We start from the raw sequence: 22,378 nt of genomic DNA on the forward strand, positions 1-22,378 counted from the left end.
CGTGCCACATCAACATCAATAAAATGATGACACATGTAAATCCCAAACCAAAAAAAGACAATGTGAAATGATTTTAATACAATGCACACCCATTTGTTAGACGCCAACTGTACTTTATCAAAAAATTGATAAAGAGAGATCGCCTTCACTTAATACACTTAAGCATTGAAAAGAAAATCCGACTTTATATTGGCTGTTAGCTTTTTTTTCATTAAAAAAAAAAAAAAAAAAAATCTATTTTACATTTTTTTAAAAATATATATATATATATATTGAGTGAAATCATGTTAGAAAGAAGGGTTAAAAAACAGAGGAGAGCGGGGAGCTGCTAGAGGCGAGGGTTTAAGCGTAAATTTTCGGACGTAGGATATAAAAGTCATTTCCTTTTTGTGAGCGCTATATAAAGGTCTCAAGCCAAAATTCGCTCACAAAATTCTCAGACTAGCCGTTACCTCTCCGTGTGAAACGCTAAGGCATTCTCCTCAATCGCAAGAGCCAACGATTCATCTCCCTCCGCCGCGTTCGTCAACAGCGGAATCAGCGGCCTCCGTATCATCTCGGAGCCCAGAGATCCAATTGCTTCCATCCATCTGGTGCGCACCCTATCCTTCCTCCCTCCCCCCTAGTCCTAGGGTTTCTATTCCTTTTTCACCGCTAGGGTTTGTATCATGTCCGATGCATCTCTAAATTCCTTGCATCGCTTTCAGGTATCCTCTTGGAAGTCGATTGGCACAGAATAATGAAGAGATCTAGAAAGGAGGAGGATGATGAGTACTCGATCCTCTGGGGAGAGCTGTCGTGGTGTCGGGGACCGATGATCGGCCAGGGAGCGTTTGGGTCCGTATACAGAGCGGAACTGAAGAAACCCAGAGCTTTTGGGTCGGTTGTGGCTGTGAAATCGGTAGATCCGATAAATGCAAATTCGCTTATGTGGGAAAACACGGTTCTTGAAGCTCTCCAAGGGTGTCCTCATGTTATTCAGACATTTGGAGCAGACACAACAGAAACGACCAATGGGATTGTGCTTTATAACGTCCTGTTAGAATTTGCTTCCGGAGGAAGCCTTGCCGATTTGATCGTAAAATCAGGCTTTCATGGGTTGTCTGAGGGCGTTGTCAGAAAGCACACCAAGTCTTTACTTGTGGGGTTGAAACACATTCATGCTCGTGGCTTCGTTCACTGTGACTTGAAGCCTGATAATGTTCTTTTAGTGGCTACCGCTGATGGGTTTGAGGTGAAAATTGCTGATTTTGGATTGGCAAAGAGAGCTTACACTAGTTGTGAGACTCCATCTTGGAGAGGGACTTCCTGGTATATAGCACCAGAATGCGTAATTTATGGGGTGCAAGAGGCCTTCTCTGATATATGGGCTCTTGGATGCACCGTGCTTATCATGCTCACTGGAAAAGTACCGTGGACTACCATAACTGGTTCGAAGGAGTATGAAAGTCTTATGTCTCAAATTGGGTCTGGATCGGTGCCCGACATTCCGGACCAGATATCAAAAGCAGCGCAGGATTTCTTGAGGTGCTGTTTTGAATTAAATCCGATGGAGAGAATGACTGCTGATGCGCTGTTAGATCACCCATTTCTGGTGGGATTAGATGAGACAGATTCTTCTTCACATCTTCAACTATCAAAAGAAGAAGCTGCAAATGCTAAGAGGATTAAGCGCAGTCCCTCATACTTTCCTTTTGGGAGTAGGTTCATACACTTTCCTTTTGGGCGTAGCTTCATACCCTTATCGGAGGCAGAGGTTCCAGAGATTCAAGCTGAAAATACAAATGCGGTCACATCTTTCCCATTTGGGTGTAGTTTCATACCCCTACCAGATTCTTCATCAGAAGAGGGAGAGGAGGAGGTGATCCAAGAGCCTGCTGATTCTTCTGCAGAGCAAATTAACTGGAGTGCAATTTTCCCAAAACCACTCATCCGCTCAAGGCCTTTAGCTTGTTGGCAACATCCCTTTACTTTCACAACTTGTGCCGGGGCTTAGGGATTGAAATTAGTTTTGATCAAATTTTGTATTGGCAACAACAATAGCATATAACACCTCATTTCTGAGAGAGGGTATTTGTAAATCGGATTATGTTATGTACATTGTATTCATTTTTTCCACTATATAATATGCTTGCAGCATTTCTTCCACTACATAGTTTGCCTTAATATGTCATGTGCAATGTTTTTTTTTATCATTTTCGTGTACATATAGTAAGAGCTTGAGCCTGCTTATTGGTTGGATACAGGCATTGTTAGGAGGAAGCAGCAGTGAGGTGCTTTCCTTGGAAACAAACAGCCTCTATGATCCCCTGCTTTCTTTAATTGTCTTTGACAACCAATTCATTCACTCCCTTGTGCTGTGACTTTGGTTTTGGCAGGAATGGCCTCTGCCTCTCCTAGATCTCTGTTAATCTGCTACTCATCTTTCTTTCAGTGCCATAGGTTGCATAGATTTTCCACCAATCTCTACTTTTTTGATACTCTTAAATTTCTAAGGTAGCAGATATGGAAACTAATCTTAAGTCCATTTGTTAACTTCTTTTATTGTAATTACTAATCAGTAAACAATAATAACATGATGAAATATTCAGAATTGATAGTCTGTTCATTTATGCTTCTACTTTCATAATTCACTTATGCTCTGTTGGGGATGTTGAGCCAAATCAGTCAACTAGCTTATTCTGTTTCTTAATTATTTCCATTGAACCAAAAGTTTCTAGAGAGCTATTATCTTTTTCCTCGTGACAGATTCTGCCACAGTCAAAGCAAAATTTGGGGACACGTTGATTTCCCTCTAAATTTTAGAGCTCGGCCTCTTTCCAAAGTCTTGAATACGAGGTATTTTCTTATCGCTCCCATCAGAAAATTCAAACAGCCAAAGGTTTTTTGGTAATTCCTTGAACGAGACTCCTCCTTTGGCCTTCCATAGGGTTGTCATCAAAGACCGAAAAGCCTCTTTGTTTATGGACTTTTCTGCTACTATCCGGCCTACAAGTCATCATTCCCCAATTTTCACTAAATTTCGACCTCCTCTTCCTTCACAATGATTCCCTCTTTTTTCTCGTCTGTCAGGGAAAAACGTACCCATTGTTCTTCCAACTCTTCTGCCATTCTGGCCTGAAAGATACAACGGACAAAAGAGTACACCATCTCTGCTACCCAGTAGGCTTAGAGACGCAACCTTCAGTTCTCCCTCTTCCCTTTAGAGAAGAAAAACGAAGAACTCCGCATAAAAGTTGTCCATTGCATCATTAAGTATGAAAATAAAGTTGGAAGACTATCGATCCGTAGGACACATACTTATGTTAAAGCTTTTAAAGGGTTTCTGTTAGTTTGTAATGACGGTTTGGCTGTTGTGGAATGAAAAAGGACCAAGGAGTTTGTGGTTCGAGCATTGAGACAATAAAGCCCAATTCACGAACATTGATTCAGTATGTTCAATTCGGAGGAATCATATATAAATTTTAACTATGATTTTAAAGGTTGATCCACAAGTTTATCAAATGCTAATTGTGTTTTTAAAAATTATATTTAGTGACTCACCTTCTGAGAAGACTTCCGCATCACTTTCAGATAGCAAAGAACTCTGCATCACAGTTATCATCCAGCACGAGACTCCATATACCCTCTTAAAGTACCACCCAATTGACAATGTCCCTCAAAATTTTTAATTGTGATAATGTTTTTTAAGGAGACATTGACAATGTTTTGGTAGTTTAGAAGGGACATTGTCACAATTAAAAGTTTTGGGGGACATTGTCAATGGGTGGTAGTTTGAGGGAGATTTGTGGACTTTACCTAAAAAAAATGTTGCACATTTGAAAACCATTCACCAAACAGACCCTTAGTCAAAACACACTCTTTGTAAAATGAGTTTATGAGAAAGTTATTCCAATGTTAAGAATCATAGTTACCACAAAATAATAATAATAACTTTATACATGAAATATTTAGGGGTAATTACATTTTCCTCCTATCAACTACAACGCATTGTTACTTTGCCCCCATGAACTAACAACCCTACTGCTCAACCCCATCAAATTACCATTTTGTGCCCCAAACTCCATTTTTCTTCGTCAAAGGCATTAATTTAAACGATTAAAATGACAATGCGTTATAGTTCATGGGGGCAAAGTGACGGGTTGACCGTCTGAGTTAAAGTCTTTGACTGATGGAGGAGGGGTTTTGAGCACAAAATAGTAGTTTGATAAGGTCAGGCAGTAGGGTTGTCAGTTCATGGGAGCAAAATAACAATGCGTTGTAGTTGATAGAGGAAAAAATATAATTACCCAAATAGTTATTTAAAGTAAAAGATGAATTTCGTTTAAAATGAAAAATTAATGTAAAAGATGAATTTAATCAACCCCAAAAGAAAAAGACAACACAGATAAATGTGACATTAAAAAAAAATTAAAAAATTTCGTTTGTAAAACAAAAAAATCATTAATTTTTTTTTTATTATTATTTATACGGTTACTTTTGTCTTACCGAGAAATCTATAGGGTATCTTTATCTTTTTTGTTAGCCTTTGGGGGGGGAAATTGTGAATAGGTGGTAGTTTAATGAGTTATGTAGACTTTACCATCATTTTTTTTAAAAAAAAAAAAAAAATTATTTTAATTTTATTAAAGGCTTTGTTTGGTAATGGGGATGGGGTTGGCCCAAACACTGTTCATCACCATTTCCCAAAAAAATCAACATAAAAACATTCTAACTTTTTCACTTTTAATATCAAATCATTCACTTTTTATTATTATTCAAATAAAAAAATTACTACAAAACAAAATTTTTTCATTTTTTTTTATACCAAACATTCTTACTTTTTTTCACATCAATCTACATCAACTACAGTGTTTAGGCCATCCCATTTGCCAAACACCCCCTAAGGGTCTTTTCGTCATTATGGGACATTAACAATTTTTTGTAGTTTGAGGGAGACATTATCATAATTGAAAGTTTTGAGAGGAAACATTATCAATTGGGTGGTAGTTTAAAGGGGGTATCTAGACTTTTCCAAAAAAAAAAACAAAAAAAAGTGTAAAATCAGTCTACATTGTTAGCCTAACTACCAATCGCTCATTGTGGTATAAAAAATAATTTAGAGCTTCTCGAGGTAGGCCAAAATAACAATTTAGTCTCTAAAGTCAAATCCCGTTAAAACACTTACCGAATTCTATTAGCTTGCCACATCACCACCAATAAAATGATAACAAATGTAAATATCCCAAACCAAAAAGAAGACAATGTGAAATGAGTTTAATGCAATGCACACCAACTTGCTACACGCTCATTGTGCTTTATCAAAAAATTGATAAGAGAGATTGCTTTCAGCCTTTCACTTAAGGATCCGGCTTACATGTTGTTAATAAATTAACAGCATGTATGATGTAGTTTAATCAACAGTTAAGATTAAATTTCACCAAATCTTTCTTCATTTTCTCTCTCCTATTAAAAGTTTTTAAAAGTAAATCAACTTTAAAATTTAATCTTGACCGTTGATTAAACTACAGCATACATGCTGTTATTAAAATAACAACATGTAAGCCAGATCCTTCACTTAATACTTCAGCATTGAAATGAGAATTCCGACCTTTCATTGGCTGCTAGCTTCTTTTTTTAAAAAAAAAAAGAAAAAAAAAAAAAAAAATTTATATTGTGTGAAATCATCTTAGAAAGAAGGGTTAAAAAACCAGCGAAGAATAATATGGGACAAAGAGAAAATAAATTAAAATTAAAATTCTTTTTCTATGGTGTTAAACCCTAAAAAAATAAAAAATAAATAAATAAATAAATAAATAAATCGGGGAGCGTCTAGAGATGAGGGTTAAAGCGTAAATTTTCGGAGGTGGGATAATAAAAGTCTTTTTATTTTTGTGAGCGCTATATAAAGGTTTCAAGCCAAAATTCGCTCACAAAATTCTCAGGCTAGCCGTTACCTCTCTGCGTGAAACCCTAAGCCATTCTCTTCAATCGCAAGTACCAACGATTCATCTCCGTCCGCCGCGTTCTTCAACAGCGAAATCAGCGGCATCCGTATCATCGCGGAGCCCAGATATCCAATTGCTTCCATCCTTCTGGTGCGCACCCTATCCTTCCTCCCTCCTCCCCTAGTCCTAGGGTTTCTATTCCTTTTCCACCGCTAGGGTTTGTATCATGTCCGATGCGTCTCTAAATTCCTTGGATCGTTTTCAGGTATCCTCTTGGAAGTCGATTGACAAGGATTGATGAAGAGACCTAGAGAGGAGGAGGGTGATGAGTACTCGCTCCTCTATGGAGCTCTGTCGTGGTGTAGAGGACCGATGATCGGCCGAGGAACTTTTGGGTCAGTATACAGGGCAGATCTGAAGAAACCCAGAGCTTTTGGGTCGGTTGTGGCTGTGAAATCGGCAGATCCCTTGAAGGGGGATTCGCTTATGTGGGAAAAGACGGTTCTTGATGCACTCCAAGGCTGTCCTCATGTTATTCAGACATTTGGAGCAGACACGACAAAACCCAGGAATAATATTGTGCTTTACAACGTCCTGTTGGAATTTGCTTCGGGAGGAAGCCTTTTCGATTTAATCGTAAAATCAGGTGGTGGGTTGTCTGAGAGCGATGTCAGAAAGCACACCAAGTCTATGCTTGTGGGGTTGAAACACATTCATGATCGTGGCTTCGTTCACTGTGACTTGAAGCCTGATAATGTTCTTTTAGTGCCAACTGCTGATGCTGATGGGTTTGAGGTGAAAATTGCTGATTTTGGATTGGCAAAGAGAGCTTACACTGGCTGTGATACGCCATCTTGGAGAGGAACTCCATTGTATTTAGCACCAGAATGTGTAATTTACGGGGTACAAGAGGCCTTCTCTGATATATGGGCTCTTGGATGCACAGTGCTTGAAATGCTGACTGGAAAAGTACCATGGCCTACCATGTCTGGTTCTGAGGAGTATGAAGATCTTATCTCTCAAATTGGGTCTGGATATGTGCCAAACATTCCGGACAAGATATCAAAAGCAGCGCAGGATTTCTTGAGGTGCTGTTTTGAATTAAATCATATGGATAGAATGACGGCTGATGCGCTGTTAGATCACCCGTTTCTGGTGGGATTAGATGACACAGATTCTTCTTCACATGTTCAACTATCAAAAGAAGCTGCTGCGAATGCTAAGAGGGTTAAGCGCAGTCCCTCATACTCATATTTTCCTTTTGGGCATAGCTTCATACACTTTCCTTCCGGGCGTAGCTTCATACACTTATCGGTGGCAGAGGTTCCAGAGGCAGAGGTTCCAGAGTGTAGTTTCATTCCCCTACCAGATTCTTCATCAGAAGAGGGAAAGGAGGAGGAGATCCGAGAGCCCGCTGATTCTTCTGCTGAGCAAATTAACTGGAGTGCAATTTTCCCAAAACCACTCAGCCGCTCAAGGCTTTTAGCTAATTGGCAACATCCCTTTACTTTCACAGCTTGTGCGGGGGCTTAGGGATTGAAATTAGTTTTGATCAAATTTTGTATAGGCAACAACAATAGCATATAACACCTCATTTCTGAGAGAGGTTACTTGTAAATCGGATTATGTTATGTACATTGTATGCATTCTTTTCCACTATATAATATAATATGGTTGCAGCATTTGCTCCACTTCATAGTTTGCCTTAATTCGAGTGAACCATTGTGCAATGTTTTTATTTTATTTTTTATCATTTCGTTGAGCCCGCATATTGGCTGGATACTGGCATTGTTAGGCCTCTGCTTCCCCTAGACTGTTAATATGATCCATTGATCGGCTTTATTAATCTGCTACTCATCTTCCTTTTAAGTGCCATAGATTTCATGGATTTTGCACCAATCAAGCATTAAAACAATCTCTTCTTTTTTGATGCTTAATTAAAGATTATTCTAAGGTAGCTGCAATATCTTCAACCCCCCCTGAAGATACCACCTTAACCAAGAGAAAGAAATCATCATTAATGGGTTACTTTCTATATGAGTGTGAGGATATTTTAATTTAGTGAACATAGCTCGGTATTCAACCCAAATTTAATTATGACCAGTATGAAAAATGGATATTAGCACTTTCACATTGGTGGCCAGTAAACTATTTTGTTTTGAACAGCCAAGAAAGCTGCAGAAGACACTTTGAAATCTGTTTATTACCTTTTTGTTTGAAAGGAATGTATTAATCACTAAACTATAGGATGAGCAAATGTTTGTAATTGATCCTTTGTTTATTTATACTTCTACTTTCTATGACATTAGTTAATCTGTTGAATTCTTGGTATGTTTGTTTATGCATTAATGGTCTCAAATGGTAGGGTAGCTCTGTTGGGACGTTATAGTGCAGTCTGTGAACCAAATTAGTCAGTACAAAGAAACTTGTTGAAGATGACACATAACCTATGCTTATATTTTTGTGTTCTTATTATGAACATGATTTATCCTTAAAGATAGAATATCCAATACACCAACAGTCACCTCAAACCTTAAAGAGGTTTAGATTGTCAGTTAGCATATGAAATTCATGCCAGACAAGTTTTATCACTAATTTATAATACAAGCTTTGAAATATATAGGGTCACCTTGGAAAGGAAGGGTCACTTAGCTTTCTATCTTGCACAACTAATACAATATTGTTGTTTCACGAATTGATATTATTTTCCATGCAATCGTATTAGTTACTGGGCATCTCAATGGTTTCATGAAAGTTTTTCGTTTGAAAGCGGTTTTGCGTTTTGAAGGCATTATTTAATAGCTGTCCGCTTTTATTTAAGTTTACTCACTAAGTCGAGGACGTGTAAATTCTATTTTACAAATAATGTAAAGGACCTGGCAGCTGAGTAATAATGGTGAGTAATAATGGTGCTCCACATAATAAGAGAAAACTTCATTAACCCCTAAATTACCATACATTTTGAGAAGATTTCCCAAATTTTAAAAACTCTCAATTTTCCTCTAAACTTTCAATTTGATGCAAAGTATCCCTCCGTCAATTTTTAAACGTTAAAATTGATCAAATGACCAATATACCCCTAATTTTTTTATAAAATTTTAAATTTATCCTTAATTTTAAATTTAAAAAATAAAATAAAGTTATTATATAAAAAAAATAAAAAATTCACAAGGTGACCCACGGTTGGGTCACCGTGTGAGTTGTGACCCTTTTTTTCTTTAATTATTATTATTTTTCATTTAAAAAAAAAAACAAAAATTGAAGGGTAATTTGGCCTTTTTAAGGGTTTTCGTTAAGGTTTAACGGCAAAAATTGTCAGATGGGCTAAATTGCATCAAATTAAAAGTTCGAGTGGTAAAATTGAGAATTTTTTAAATTTGAAATGGTCTTCTCAAAACGTGTGGTAGTTCAAGGGGGTCCTTTGTAAAATTTTCCCTAATAAAAATTATAGACAATGCAAAACGGGAGTAGCCAAAATGATTGATCCCGAGAAATTGTGTTGGAAAAAATTTGTTTAATCCAGTCTATTTAAGTTACATCTAATTTTAGACTACATAATTCTCATACGCATTCTAAAAATGAATGTTAGAATCGCATTCTCTATAAACACGTGTCATATATTCTAAAAATAAATGTTAGTTTGATAAATTTTTTTAACCTAATTTAAAGGAACTTTGTCCAATATATACATTGCGTGTGTCTCATCGATTTTCATAGTCTTATATATGTTCATTTATATTGATTAGACACCTCTTTGGGTCAATTAAGGATCTTCATATGAGAAAGAATACTTGTTGTGGACCTGCTGGACAAAACTCCTATCCAATCATACAGAGAAATTTCTGGGCCCCATACTCTGGGTGTGCCATGCCCAGGGGAATATTACCATATTAATGGAATGCATGATTAATAACCAATGATGATCTTAGTTAAACAGGCAGTGTCAATAGATCTATAAATTGCAAGGGTAAGAATTTTCTGAATAGTGCTTGAACTTTTTTTTTTCCTAATTGCTTGAACTTGAGTCAAATAATTTAAGACAAATTTTACTTAACCCTAATGAACTTTTATCGCTTTTGCAATTTCTTCCTAATGTTCAAAAACTCTCAATTTAGTGTATGGAGCTTTACAAAATTTATAGTCTCACCCATGCATGTATTTTCTGTTAAATCCTAATTAAGGGGTGATAAATTCTCAAAATACCCATGTATTTGCCAGGTTTTTTTTTTTTTTTTAAAGATAATTGTAATTTAAGGATAATTTTGTAATTTCATAAGTTTACAGGGATATAATGGTCATTTCAGCATTTTCTGTTTAATTTAACTCCAAACTCTAATGGGAAAAGGTTAATTTTTACTAATAATGACGTAACATATATAGGGGAAAAGTTTTATCTGTTTTCTAATTAGAGAAAGATTTTCAGTTTCATCTTTCACTTTCATCTTCTTTTTATTAAATTCCATATCTATATACATATGGAATTTCATAATTCTAGCCAAAGAATTAATTTTAGCCCTTATCAAAAACATGATGTCATGACAAACATTAATATTATTCTTTGCAGTGTTTATCATTATCGATGCATTTGTATTTGAATTTCTATTTTGGTTATTTAAGGATCCAAGTCATGAATAAAAGGGCACGCCAAGTTTAATTCTCAAACACTTAATTAGTTTGAAGGAGCCCATGTTTAACTTGGGACAGAGTTTTCTTCTAAACTAATTGAAGAAATTTTCTTCAATCTATTTTATAAAAATGACATTTGTCCTTCACATGTGAGAAACACATGTTTTTTTTAATTACAAAGATAAAGTTGGAATAAATTTTAGGGGAAACTTCACTAAAGACCCTTGAACCCGTTTTGAAATACCCCCCTTAAACTTCAAAATCTCTCAATTTAGTCCCCTGAACTTTCAATTGCTCTCAATTTGGACCCCTCCGTCAATTTTAGCCGTTAAAAAAAAAAAGAGACCAAAATATCCCTAATTTTATTTTATTTTTAAATAAAAAAAACGTTTTGGAAGTTGAAATTTTATACAAAAGTCAGGGGTATAAACGTCATGTAACATTTAAAATCTAACAGAGTGGTCTAAATTGAGAGCAATTGAAAGTTTAGGGGACTAAATTGAGAGATTTTGAAGTTTAGGGGGGGTTTGTCAAATCGGGTGAAAGTTCAGGTGTCGTCAGTAAAGTTTTCCCTAAATTTTATTCAAAAAACATGTGCTTCTCACATGCTATTTTAAAAACATGTATTTTTCACATGAAAAGTAACACATCATTTTTATAGAATAGATTGAAAAAAATTCTTCCAACTCAATTTACAAGAAAACTGTCCTTAACCTTCCCTATTTTATTATGTTGAATCGTTACGCAATTGAAAAATTGACTACATAACAATTGGTATCAAAGCCAGATTGCCCATCACCAACAAGTTATAGGCATGATGAACTTTCAAATTGATTGTTTAGAGCTAAATGTGGCGTCACGTGTATGAAACTACAAGGTATGAAAAGGTTGATAAAGTGACATCAACCGTATAAGGGTACGTAAGATACGAGTATGATGATATGAAAGAAATAGGAAATGATGTGGTGAAATAAAATTATGGTTTTAAAGTACATGGAATGTGCAAAGATGTTATTTTTTAAATATTTCAAAGTGAAATTTTCATGAAACCATGCTTGTTTTTATGGATTTGTTACATTACATTTTCCACCAGATATTTTCTCAATCGCTTGTGGAAACCTTCAAAAAATGTATAGTATTATGAAGTCATTTTGAGTCTATCAAGGACTTATTTCATGGATTATTTTCATGTGATGTTCGCTTACTAAGTCGTGGACTTACGTAATTGCTATTATTTTCCACATATGAAATACATTGATGTTTTGCAATTTACCATATTTTAGATCAAGTTGGAGTTATTCTTAATTAAATCTAGGGGCATTACAGGCAACTTTCAGCAATGGTCCTGTGAACTCTGGTAGCTTCCGAAGGTTGTTCGGTAACCTCCGACTATTAAGGACAAGCTCAAACTCGAAAAATTGTTTACATTTTCTTTTTTTAAAAAAATGTTAAATTCACTTGACCCTCTTGAAGTTTCAAGAGTTTTTCAATTCGAACTCCAATATTTAAAAATTAGCAATGTACCCCCTTAATGTTTTAAAAATTTTCAATTTAGACCATCTGTTACTGATTTCCGTCTAATTAGACAGAAATAATCTCACGTGCGTCTCACATGAAATTTTGATGCCCTCTATTCTAATTTTGCCCTTATTAAAACCTATGAAATCACGTAATTACCCTCATTGAAACCTATGAAATTGAGGGTAATTACGTAATTTTATAGGTTTTAATGAGGGCAAAATTAAAATAAAGGGCATCAAAATCACATGTGAGACGCACGTGGGATGATTTCCGTCCAATTAGAAGGAAATTAGTAACGGATGATATAAATTGAAAATTTTTAAAGCATTAAGGGGGTACATTGCCAATTTTTAAATATTGGAGTTCGAATTAAAAAATTTCTAAAACTTCAGGGGGGTAAAGTGAATTTTTCCAAAAAAAAAAATGAAAACCATTTTACGAAAATTAAATAAGGTTTTCCTAGTCAACCTAAATTGTTTTCGGTTTGACTACGATTTCCAATCGTACCAAACACCGAAAAATAGGAAAAACATTATTCATAAAACATTTTAAGTTGATACAAAATGGAGCCCAAAAAGAAAATGAAAAGGAAAAAAAAAAAGAAAAGCTTTGACTGCAAGTTCATCCTCTTATATCAATTCTTAATCCCATTGATCTCTTTGTAGAGAGGAATGGGATGGATGAGCAATGATAATACTCGGTCCTTAGTTTCACCATCTTGAACACCATGGCCATCCCCATGCTGATACATGCATTGAGACAGCATTGCAATGTTCATTGCAATTTCAATAAATGTCCGAGAGAAGGGGTGATGACTCACAAATTTTTCTCCATTCATCTTCTTCCATGTAGCACTAATCAAAGACCTTATGTACTCAAGAGCATCTTCTTCACTTGCACCAATTTCATTCATGTAACACTGGAGTGATTTAGGAACATCACCTCTCTCTAACTCATCCTGAGTTAGTAATTTTGACACTCGTCCGTTAGAATTTAACAGAAAAACCTAAGGGATATGTGACATTGTAAAAAATTAAAAGTTTGATACATTAAATTGAGAATTTTTTAACTTTGAGAAATAATTACAAAAGTTATAGAAGTTTTATGAGAGTTAAGTGAAGTTAAAGAAGATAAAATAAGGACGATGGAGTTTAATTAGAAGGCGAGTCCTTACCGCTTTTCTAAAGTAGGGAATGATGTGATCGAAATCCCTGTTCTTTAAGGATGTCAAACGCGATTTCATTAATTGAATTGTGGAGAGCAAGGAAACATATCTTCATATAATGTGGGAGCTGATCCATTGCATCTGTATCCCATCTGGAATAAAAAAGAGTAGAGTTTTTTCTTTATGTATGCATGTGTGTGTATGTATGTATGTGAGTTACATTTTGAGCATTAAATAATGAAAAACAAACCTCTCAATGGCATTTGTGAAGAGCTGGAGTTCATCGAGAGTGCCATATGCATCATAAACATCATCGATTACAGTTATGAGTGCATTGACTTTGGCTAATGTTCGCCGACAATATCCAAATTGAGGCTCAAATGCTTTTCCCACTGTCCACAAAAAATTCTCCATCAACCTATCCCTCGCAAAGCTCAACTTCTCTCCAAGCCCAGTCCTCTTCCACCACCTTCATGCATGCATGTGAAACAAATTATATATATAGGGTTCAATAATATCAGTTTTAGAGAGAATGTCAATTACAGCATTAATGCATGCATTTTATAATTACCTTTCGGATTTGGTAATTTGTCAAATACTAGCTAGCTTACAAATTTAGATTGTAATTTCTTCTTTTCATGTTGCCATGAGATTTAATTTCTATTTTACTAGTATTCATCATTTTTACACTTACAACTTTTTACTAGATAGGAAAAGTTCACATACACCCTTTAAACTATTATTAAATTGACAATGTCCCTCTCAAACTTTCAATTATGACATGCAATGTCTCCCCCGAATTTCCAAAAAATTGACAGTCCCCCCCAATGACGAGAATACCCTCTAAAAAAAAAACAAGGTATGAAAATTTAAAAGTTTTTTCATTTTTATTTCTTTTTTGTTTTCAAATTTATTGGATTTTTTCTGTAATTGGAAAAAAAAAAATTATGGTCATTTTTGTCTTTTTGTTGGCATTAGGGAGGACATTGTCAATTTTTTTATAGTTTAAGAGGGACATTGTCGCAATTGAAAGTTTGGAGATAACATTATCAATTAAGTGGTAGTTTGAAGAGATCGAGTACATGGGCTTTTTGTTGTTGGATGAGATCCAAAATAGAAAAAAAGCGATGTAAAATATTTACCTTGAGAGTTGTTTTAGATCTTCTTGATGGACTGCTTGTACCATGTTGAAGTCCAATTCTGCAAGCTCAAGCAAGATAGGGTTCATGTCCTCTCTGCTCCTATAAACATCAATGAACCACCTTGTTTCAAGCCTTATCATCCTCCAATGCAGTGGAAGCTCCAAGGCATGCCTCACCATAGCAGAAAGATTTTGATCTTCTGATATGTTTTGCTTGATGTACCGATCTTTGAGTTTTTTGGTTGCAAAATCTCCTACTTCCTCCAACATACTTTCACCTTCTCTCAAAAGGAATGAGGCTTCATACAAGCAAAGCATTCCCTTAGCATCCTCACCAAGCGACTCCTCCAAGTTCCCCTTCATGCATAATGCACACCATTTTCTTTCTTTTCCTTTATTTATTCCTCTATTTCTACACGCCCTTTCTTTTTCCATGAAGCCCCCACCCACTATCTTTTCTTTCTTCTTTTTTTCCTTTCTTATTTTTCTACCAACACACCAACCCCTCTCTTCCCCCACTTTCCCTAACGCCACTTACTATCACTCATTACTCCTTTCATTTTTCTTCCTTCCTTCTTTTACCACGTAGCTTGGACTTTTCTTTTCACTTTCTTGAGTTCACCTATTTTCATTGCTTTATTACTTAACAGAGAGCAAGAAACAAGAAGATAGAGAGAGGAAGCCTTACGGATGTAAGAAAAAAAAGACTGGGGGAGAGAGATGTTGCAATAGAGTAAGAGATGGACAGAGAAGCATGAGAAAGAGAAAGAGGGTGAGATGCTAAGGGGGAGAAACAAAGATTGAGAAGATGGCCAAGAGAGAGATTTGCAGAATAATAAAAATGGGTTCTTCAAAGGTAAAATTCTTCTTCCTTTAGCTATGGCTATTTGATTTTAAGTTGAGTAATGTGTCTTAGATGAGAACCTTTTGATTTAATCAGGATGATATTGGGTGGTTTCACTCTTGAAGATTTTGAATTAGTTTTGGGAGTTGATTCTCTATTTTTTTGGGCTGAGTTATAAGATGTTTCGAGTTGGATTTTAATGGGTTAACTTCCCTAAAGAAGTAGACTAGAGTTAATTGATTTTCGTGGATTGTTATTAATTTAGTTGTGAATAAACAGAATAGAACAACCAGATATTTTTCATGATGATTAATTAGCAGTTTAAAGATTGTTCATAGCTTCAGTCTAGAGGTAAGTAAATTCACTACCCCGTCTAAAATTACTTCATGTCATGCTATTTATATCTTCTTGTATTAAACTATAAATAACTATTTTATTTACCATCATTGAGATATGTTGCATGCATGAAAATTTTCTAAATGAATTATTTAGAAATCTTCTATTTCTTTTAAATGCTTTCTAAATACAATAAGTTTATATTTGAAAAAGTTTCTATTTTGAGAAAAGAAATTTGAGAAATGATGATGATTATAAGAAATAAGAATGATGATAAACCCTCCTAGATGTTGCCCTAGGATGCATCAAGAGAAGTACAAGAGATGAGATAAATGTTTATAAAATAAGGGCACATATATGGAGGAGAGTATTTTTGGCCCCAAGAGATAAAGAAAGAAATGAGTTTAGTACCAATATTCAGATGGAGGCGAAACTACTGAAGGAGACTATGCAAGAAGGTTGTATTCCATCAACATTACCATTGAGTGCACCAAGAAGAGTTAATTGACAGTCGGCATGGCTGAGGCCGCAGTTCAGTGCCATGGTCACAAGGACCCACAACCCTCATACATAGGGTAACAATGTACATGGGCCTTATTATGAGATAATGACTAAAGATAAATGCATAGATGATTTATAACGATAAATTATAATGATGTTTTATGATGATGTTTTATATTGATGAATTACGACGATGATCTATTGCTAGATGTAATAGTATGTATATACTACGGGAGATGCAACCGTACGTATATATATTGTTATGACTGGTTATATATTTAATTGTGAAAACATTTTTCAAAACTGGGGATAAGGAGTAAAACAATTTATGGTTGTGGATTTTGCTTACTAGACCCCCTTTGGGTTCATTCAATTTTATTTCTTGTTCTCAGGTAAGAAGCAAGCTGGAATACAAGGTCGGAATGGGGGCGCAAATATATTATCCAATAATTTGTAATAAGTACTCTGATAGACCTTGTAGATCATTGCAAAAAACAAAATTTGTTGCAAAAGAAGAAAAGTGGCAAACTCAGCCTTAACAAGTTGAGGATGTTACAGCTCTTAAGCCATGGGAGAAGTTGCTACCTTGCTGCAGAGGGTTTTGAGTGTGCTGTCTGTTGAAGGAGTTCCCCTAATTGTGTGCAGTGGAGCCACGATTATACTACTAGTTGGTGAAGAGAGAATGACCTTGAGGAGGTCCTCTATTATACTATGATGGACCACTATTGTATTGCTAAAAGGATGGTCTTGGTGTGGAGAACCCATGAACAGGCCTTGGAGAAAAGTTTTTATGTGGAAATCTGGAATGCATAGGAGGTTTGCCTCTGGACTGTTGGAAGGGTATGTTTGCAGTGAGTGCAAAGGTGGACTAGTCTGGGGTGTGGTTTTGGTGTTGGTTCAGCAACATCTCATGACTAATTAGTTCATCTTGAAAATCTTCATAGCTAAACTCATTAGCTCTAGTGTGGAAAGAGTATGTTATGATAAAGTGTGTAAAGTTGGAGTTCAATCCATTCAGGATAGAAGAAATTAACTCTTCATCAAGGATAGGGTTACCGGCAGCACCAAGTTGATCTGTAATGAGTTTTGCAGATTGCATGTAATCTGAACAGGACTTGGATCCTTATGATAGACTTTGGAGTTGCTTTTTGAGATTTGAAATTCTGGATTTGGATTTTGAGGCAAACTTAGTAGCAAGGGCTATCCACGCCTGGTAAGATGTGTTGGGACCATAGACAAGCTAGTACCTTCTTTGAAAGAGAGGCTGTTATGACACAAAGCAGGTATTGATCCTTCTTGTTCCAGGTAAGGTATTCTGGATTGAGTATCTCCTTTCCTTCATCATCTATAGTCATCTTGGGGGGACATGTTTCTGAGCCATCAATTATGCCCATAAGGTCATAGGTGCGCAGAATAGGGTGTATCTGCGTTACCCAGCTGGTATAGTTTCCAGCATCAAGCTTGATAAGGGAGTTTAGAGTGGTATTTGGTGGAATGAATGAAGATTCAGTGTTTAAGGCCATTGAAAACATAAGAGAAAAATTTGTTTCTGGAATTGGCGTTAGCCTAGTGTGGCTCTGATACCATGAAAAACTTTGTAAAAAGTATATTCAAAGTTGATAAATTTACAAGTACATTGATGTAGTATATTTACTACTACGGCTAGACATAGTACACGGCTAAACCTAATATAGAAAAATCAGAATCTACGTCATATTCAATTTACATTAAGGAAAAGGAGATCTTCTAGTTGGCTTGTTTGGTCTCCAAGTCTTCCAATGGTTGAGCTTCTTTCCTTCTACAAAAGATCTGATCACAACCACCTAGTACTCCCAAATCTACCCTACATGTTGTCATAGGAAGTTGAGAGATATCAAGAATCTTTCCATATTGAGTCTCAGCTTTCCTGCAGCTGGGAGATTGGCTTGTGCACCTATCTGTGCTTGATCTCCTTAGGCCTGCGCTTGAGCACAGCCGGTCTTGATTCTCGACTTTCTTACCTGGAACTACACTCGAGGGCACTCGAACTTCAATTTTCTCTATTACTGCGCTCGGGCGCACTAGACTTGCGCTCGATCTCTTGAGAGCTTGACATACTTTAACACTCAGAAAATAAAGTTCCAAAATAATAGGCATGCAATATTAGTACTAGATATCAATGACCACCCTTTATGTATTGATTATCTCAATTATAGATGAGATTATGACATTGAATTTCAGAAAATGGTAATTATTATAAAGCTTTTACTACCTGCATGTGCAGCTAGCATCAGCATTCTTCTTTGGCCTTTTCAGTGCCTCATAGTTTTGATTCAGATTAACCTCTGGCTAGCTGGACATTACAATTGCTCTGGTACTTTTAATATTGAATTTTGACAAGAGGGTTGACATTGCAATCTTTTGAAAGATGATCCTAAATTGACACATTTTAAAGTTTAAGGGCATGATTGCAAAAGTGATGAAAGATTAGACGTAAGTGAAGTGTTCCCTAAAAGTAAAAAGATTAAGAAAAAATAATATAATAAGATTCCATATTATTGTTTCTTGTTTTCAAAGCTAACATATCCCAACAACATTTTTTTTTTTTTTGGTGTAACAAACTACTTCATATAACAAACAAATCAACAACAAAACAGCCCTCACTTAGAGGGGAGGGGGGGGTGGATCTTTTCTACTACAAATTGGGATGGAAAGGGGGGGAGAAAAAGGAAAGAAAAAAGTGGGAATGCAGCCTAAGATAACTCTAGTAGTGGCCCAATAAGCCACATGATGGGTGCAGAAGTTTGCACGTCTATTAACTTTCATAACCTCCCAATGGGAGGAGAAAGGAATAAGGGAAATAGCATCAGAAATTAAACAATCAAAGTGTCAATCCAAGACTATGGAAGGATGCTATAAAGAAGAAATTACAATAGAATAATCTCCTTTTAAAACAAACTTTCCTAGCTTCAAAGAGGTAGCCAGGGAAACAGCCAGCAAGGATGCTTGAGCTTCACCGTAGGAGGGATCACAGGGAGGGCTAAATTGATACAAGCTTTTGATGATCATGCCTTTGGAATCCCTGTAGATTGGACAGAGAAGAGATATCTAATAGTTGTATCGAAGTTAACTTTATAGCTGCCTGCTTGATGGGGAGGCCAAAATTCTCTCACAGGATGAGGGATGGATTTCCAAGTTGTATAGTGTTCTAAGGAGATCCTTTTGATGTTATCAGCAAACTTAGAAGCTTCAGGGAAAACACCATTATGTATTGCTTGATTCCTAGAGAACCAAAGTAGATCACACAGCACAGCAACATAAATTTGGAATAAATAAGAATCAACAAGAGGTATACCACAGGTTTGATGTGGAGTTAAAATACCTATAATCCAACTAGGCAAACTAAGAGTAGACCATTTCATTGAATCAAGAGGCCAATGAGAAGATCTTCAAGAAATTCTTGCAAAAAAGCATTTGAAAAAAAGGTAATGAAGGGAATCCTCTTCCACATTGCACAGAGGGCAGATTAAGTCTGCTGAGGGAATAGAAAACACAACATTGATCCTAGTCTTGGAGGGGATAATGTCCCAAGCAACTTTTAAAGGAATAATTTCAGCCTATCTGTAAGATTGAGCTTCCACAGAGACTTCCATTGGGTAGGGGTTAAAGGAGAGGAGGTAGAGGGTTGCTAATGAGTTTGTAGGCTAACTTGGCTGTGAAAAGAACATTAGAGGAGGGAGTCCAGATGAATTCTTCAGAGGAAGAAAGAGGGATTCTGATTTTCTGTATCTCCCTAGCACTAAGAGAATCAAAAAGATAATTCAGCAAGGGGATATTCCAACAGGGAATAGAGGAGGTGAGGGCAAACGAGAAGAGGTTAGAGACTAGAAGATTTGGGAGAGGTTGTATCAGATAAGGAGAAGGAGAGGGAATGAATAAAGGAAGGAAGAGAATCCCAAGGGAGCTCCAGATAGGGAGAGAGGAATGGCTATGCATTTTGAGGCAGGCACCTTTGGAGATGAAAGAATGGGACTGGATGATACCTTTCCATAGCCTAGAGGAAGAAGAATGGGAAGAGGGGGAGAGAAAAGAGTTAGAGTGGAGATAGTTACCTCTAAGTTAAGCAACCCACATCGTGTCTGCATTGCAAAGGAGTTTCCAACCAAGCGTGGAAAATAGGGCTAAGTTGACCTCTCTCATCTTCCTGATACCTAAACCTCCCAAGTCCTTGGGGAGACAGACGGAGTCCCAAGCTTTAAGGAAGAGGTTTCTGGATTTGTTAGGAGGGAAACCCCACCATAAATTTTTGAAGCTTCTGTCCAGGAGATAGCACAAATTCGTAGGTAGCATAAAGGTGCTCATGGCATAGGAGGGAAGGGTAGCAGCCACTGATTTGATGAGAACTAATCTGCCAGCTTGGGAAAGGGTTTTGGCTATCTATCCCTCAATCTAGCTAAGAATCTTATCAAGGATAAATTGGAAAGCACCTCTCTTTGAATTTCCCGTTAGAATTAGAGGCCAAGATAAAGGGATTTTGGAGGGTTGGTAATGTATGGAAGGATATTTGAAATGGATGAGATGGTAGAGGGGTTAGTGTTTTTGCTAAAACGGATAGAAGATTTTGTGACATTAATGGATTGGCCAGACCATCTACAATACTTCTCAAGACAAGAGTTGATGCAACAAGCTTCAGAAAGATTAGCTCTACCAAAAATAAGCAAGTCATCAGCAAACATCAGGTGGTAGTTGGCAGAGCTATTTCTGGAAATCTAGAGGCCTTTGATGGAGCCAACTCTTTCCTCTCTAAACATAAGTCTGGAGAAGACCTCTAAGCCAAGGATAAAAAGGAAATGGGAAAGAGTACAAGACGGTATTTCTTAAACTAGGAGAACCAATACCAGATTCCTCCAAAAATGTAAATGCAAGGGAGACAGCTCACAACTTACTTACTTTTAGAAAAGTATAGAAACTTCCACAATGCCTACCTCCACAATGCCTGATAGCAATACATTATGAAAGATGAAAGACAAAGAAAGAAAGAAATAAATCAATTTTTTAAGACAATCTCTCGATGTACGCTTTGAAATTGTCCAAAGAAATAAAATTACTAAAACACAGTACCACAACATCTTTAACCAATCCACCTAGTATTCGGGTTTCACCAACAAAAAAGTATGTTGAGAATACAATGATGACTGAAATGCTTTTGCTCCCTTCAAGTAGGTTTCTTTTAAGATCATTTGCTTTGCATCCATTTCATTTAGGCGCTTCATGCATTCAATCAGGTTTCGATACAGGTATTGGTATCATCAGTGCAGGCGGTACCGGTATCAGGCGAGTCAAGGTCAATCACCTCAGTCATGCTTTTATCAACAGTTTTTGACTTTTTACTTGTTCTCATTGACGTGTCACCATCACCATACATAAGTCTTTTACCTCCTCTTGAACTAGGTCCTGTGTCATCACCTCGCTTATAGATATGAAATCCCACGCCGCCACCCCCACCACGAAACGTCCTGCCGCCTCTTGAACTAAGACTTGTGTCTTCACCATACTCATAGATATGAAATCCCCTTCCGCCACCCCCACCACAAAACCCCCCATCGCCTCTTGAACTAGGTCATGTGTCTTCACTATGCTCATAGGTATAAAATCCCCCGCCGCCACCCACCACGAAACCCCCCACCGCCTCTTGAACTAGGTCTTGTGTCTTCACCACATTTATAGATATGAAATCCGCCGCCGCCACCCCCTTGTCTCAAGCCTCTCTCAGGAGAGAAGTAACCATACAGGCTTCCATTCAAAAGTATAGAGAAGGAAGCATCAGAGATACAAGCACTGATCCAAGCAATCCAAATAGAGCTGAAGCCAAGTTTTTCCATGATAGCAAGAAGAAACCTCTATTCCATTCTATCAAAGGCCTTCTCCATATCCATTTTAAGAAACATATAACCCCATTTTTCTTTCTTATTCTTAAAGGTGTGAAGTAGCTCATGAGCTGAAATGGTGTTATCCCAAATGTTCCTATTGGGGACAAAAGCTAACTAGAGTGAAGAAATGATTTTGTGGAAGAGGGTTTCAATCTGTTGGCCAGAATCTTAGAGATGATATTGTAGACTATGTAACAGAGACTAATGGGTCTAAATAGGTGAGCAGTATGAGATCCACTAAGCTTGGAACAAGGGCTAAGAAAGTGTGGTTATGCTCCCTTGGAAGAGGGTTATTCTTGAAGAAATTCCAAATATAATTCAGCACATCTTCTTTGACATAGCACCAGTATTTTTTATAAAAGAGAGTAGTAAATCCATCGGGACCAGGGGCTTTAGAGGAGCCAAGGC

The 22,378-nt window shown here is 36.6% G+C and overlaps 2 protein-coding genes and 1 pseudogene across 2 annotated transcripts; 2 read left to right on the forward strand and 1 right to left on the reverse strand.

The window, feature by feature from the left end:
* The first annotated feature begins 552 nt into the window (after positions 1–552).
* Positions 553–2,108, forward strand: LOC132167795 (mitogen-activated protein kinase kinase kinase 20-like). The gene is made up of 2 exons (XM_059578825.1): positions 553–593; positions 708–2,108. The coding sequence occupies exon 2, from the start codon at positions 740–742 to the stop codon at positions 1,994–1,996; it is 1,257 nt and encodes a 418-aa protein (XP_059434808.1). The 5' UTR covers positions 553–593; positions 708–739; the 3' UTR covers positions 1,997–2,108.
* A 3,833-nt stretch (positions 2,109–5,941) lies between these two features.
* On the forward strand, positions 5,942–7,543 carry LOC132167890 (mitogen-activated protein kinase kinase kinase 20-like). Its single transcript, XM_059578927.1, has 2 exons — positions 5,942–6,077; positions 6,193–7,543. The coding sequence occupies exon 2, from the start codon at positions 6,225–6,227 to the stop codon at positions 7,458–7,460; it is 1,236 nt and encodes a 411-aa protein (XP_059434910.1). The 5' UTR covers positions 5,942–6,077; positions 6,193–6,224; the 3' UTR covers positions 7,461–7,543.
* Positions 7,544–12,694: 5,151 nt separating this feature from the next.
* On the reverse strand, positions 12,695–14,743 carry LOC132166594 (myrcene synthase, chloroplastic-like; annotated as a pseudogene).
* Positions 14,744–22,378: the final 7,635 nt, after the last annotated feature.

Source organism: Corylus avellana, chromosome ca1, assembly GCF_901000735.1.
Source record: "Corylus avellana chromosome ca1, CavTom2PMs-1.0".
In the NCBI taxonomy this organism is placed as follows: domain Eukaryota; kingdom Viridiplantae; phylum Streptophyta; class Magnoliopsida; order Fagales; family Betulaceae; genus Corylus; species Corylus avellana.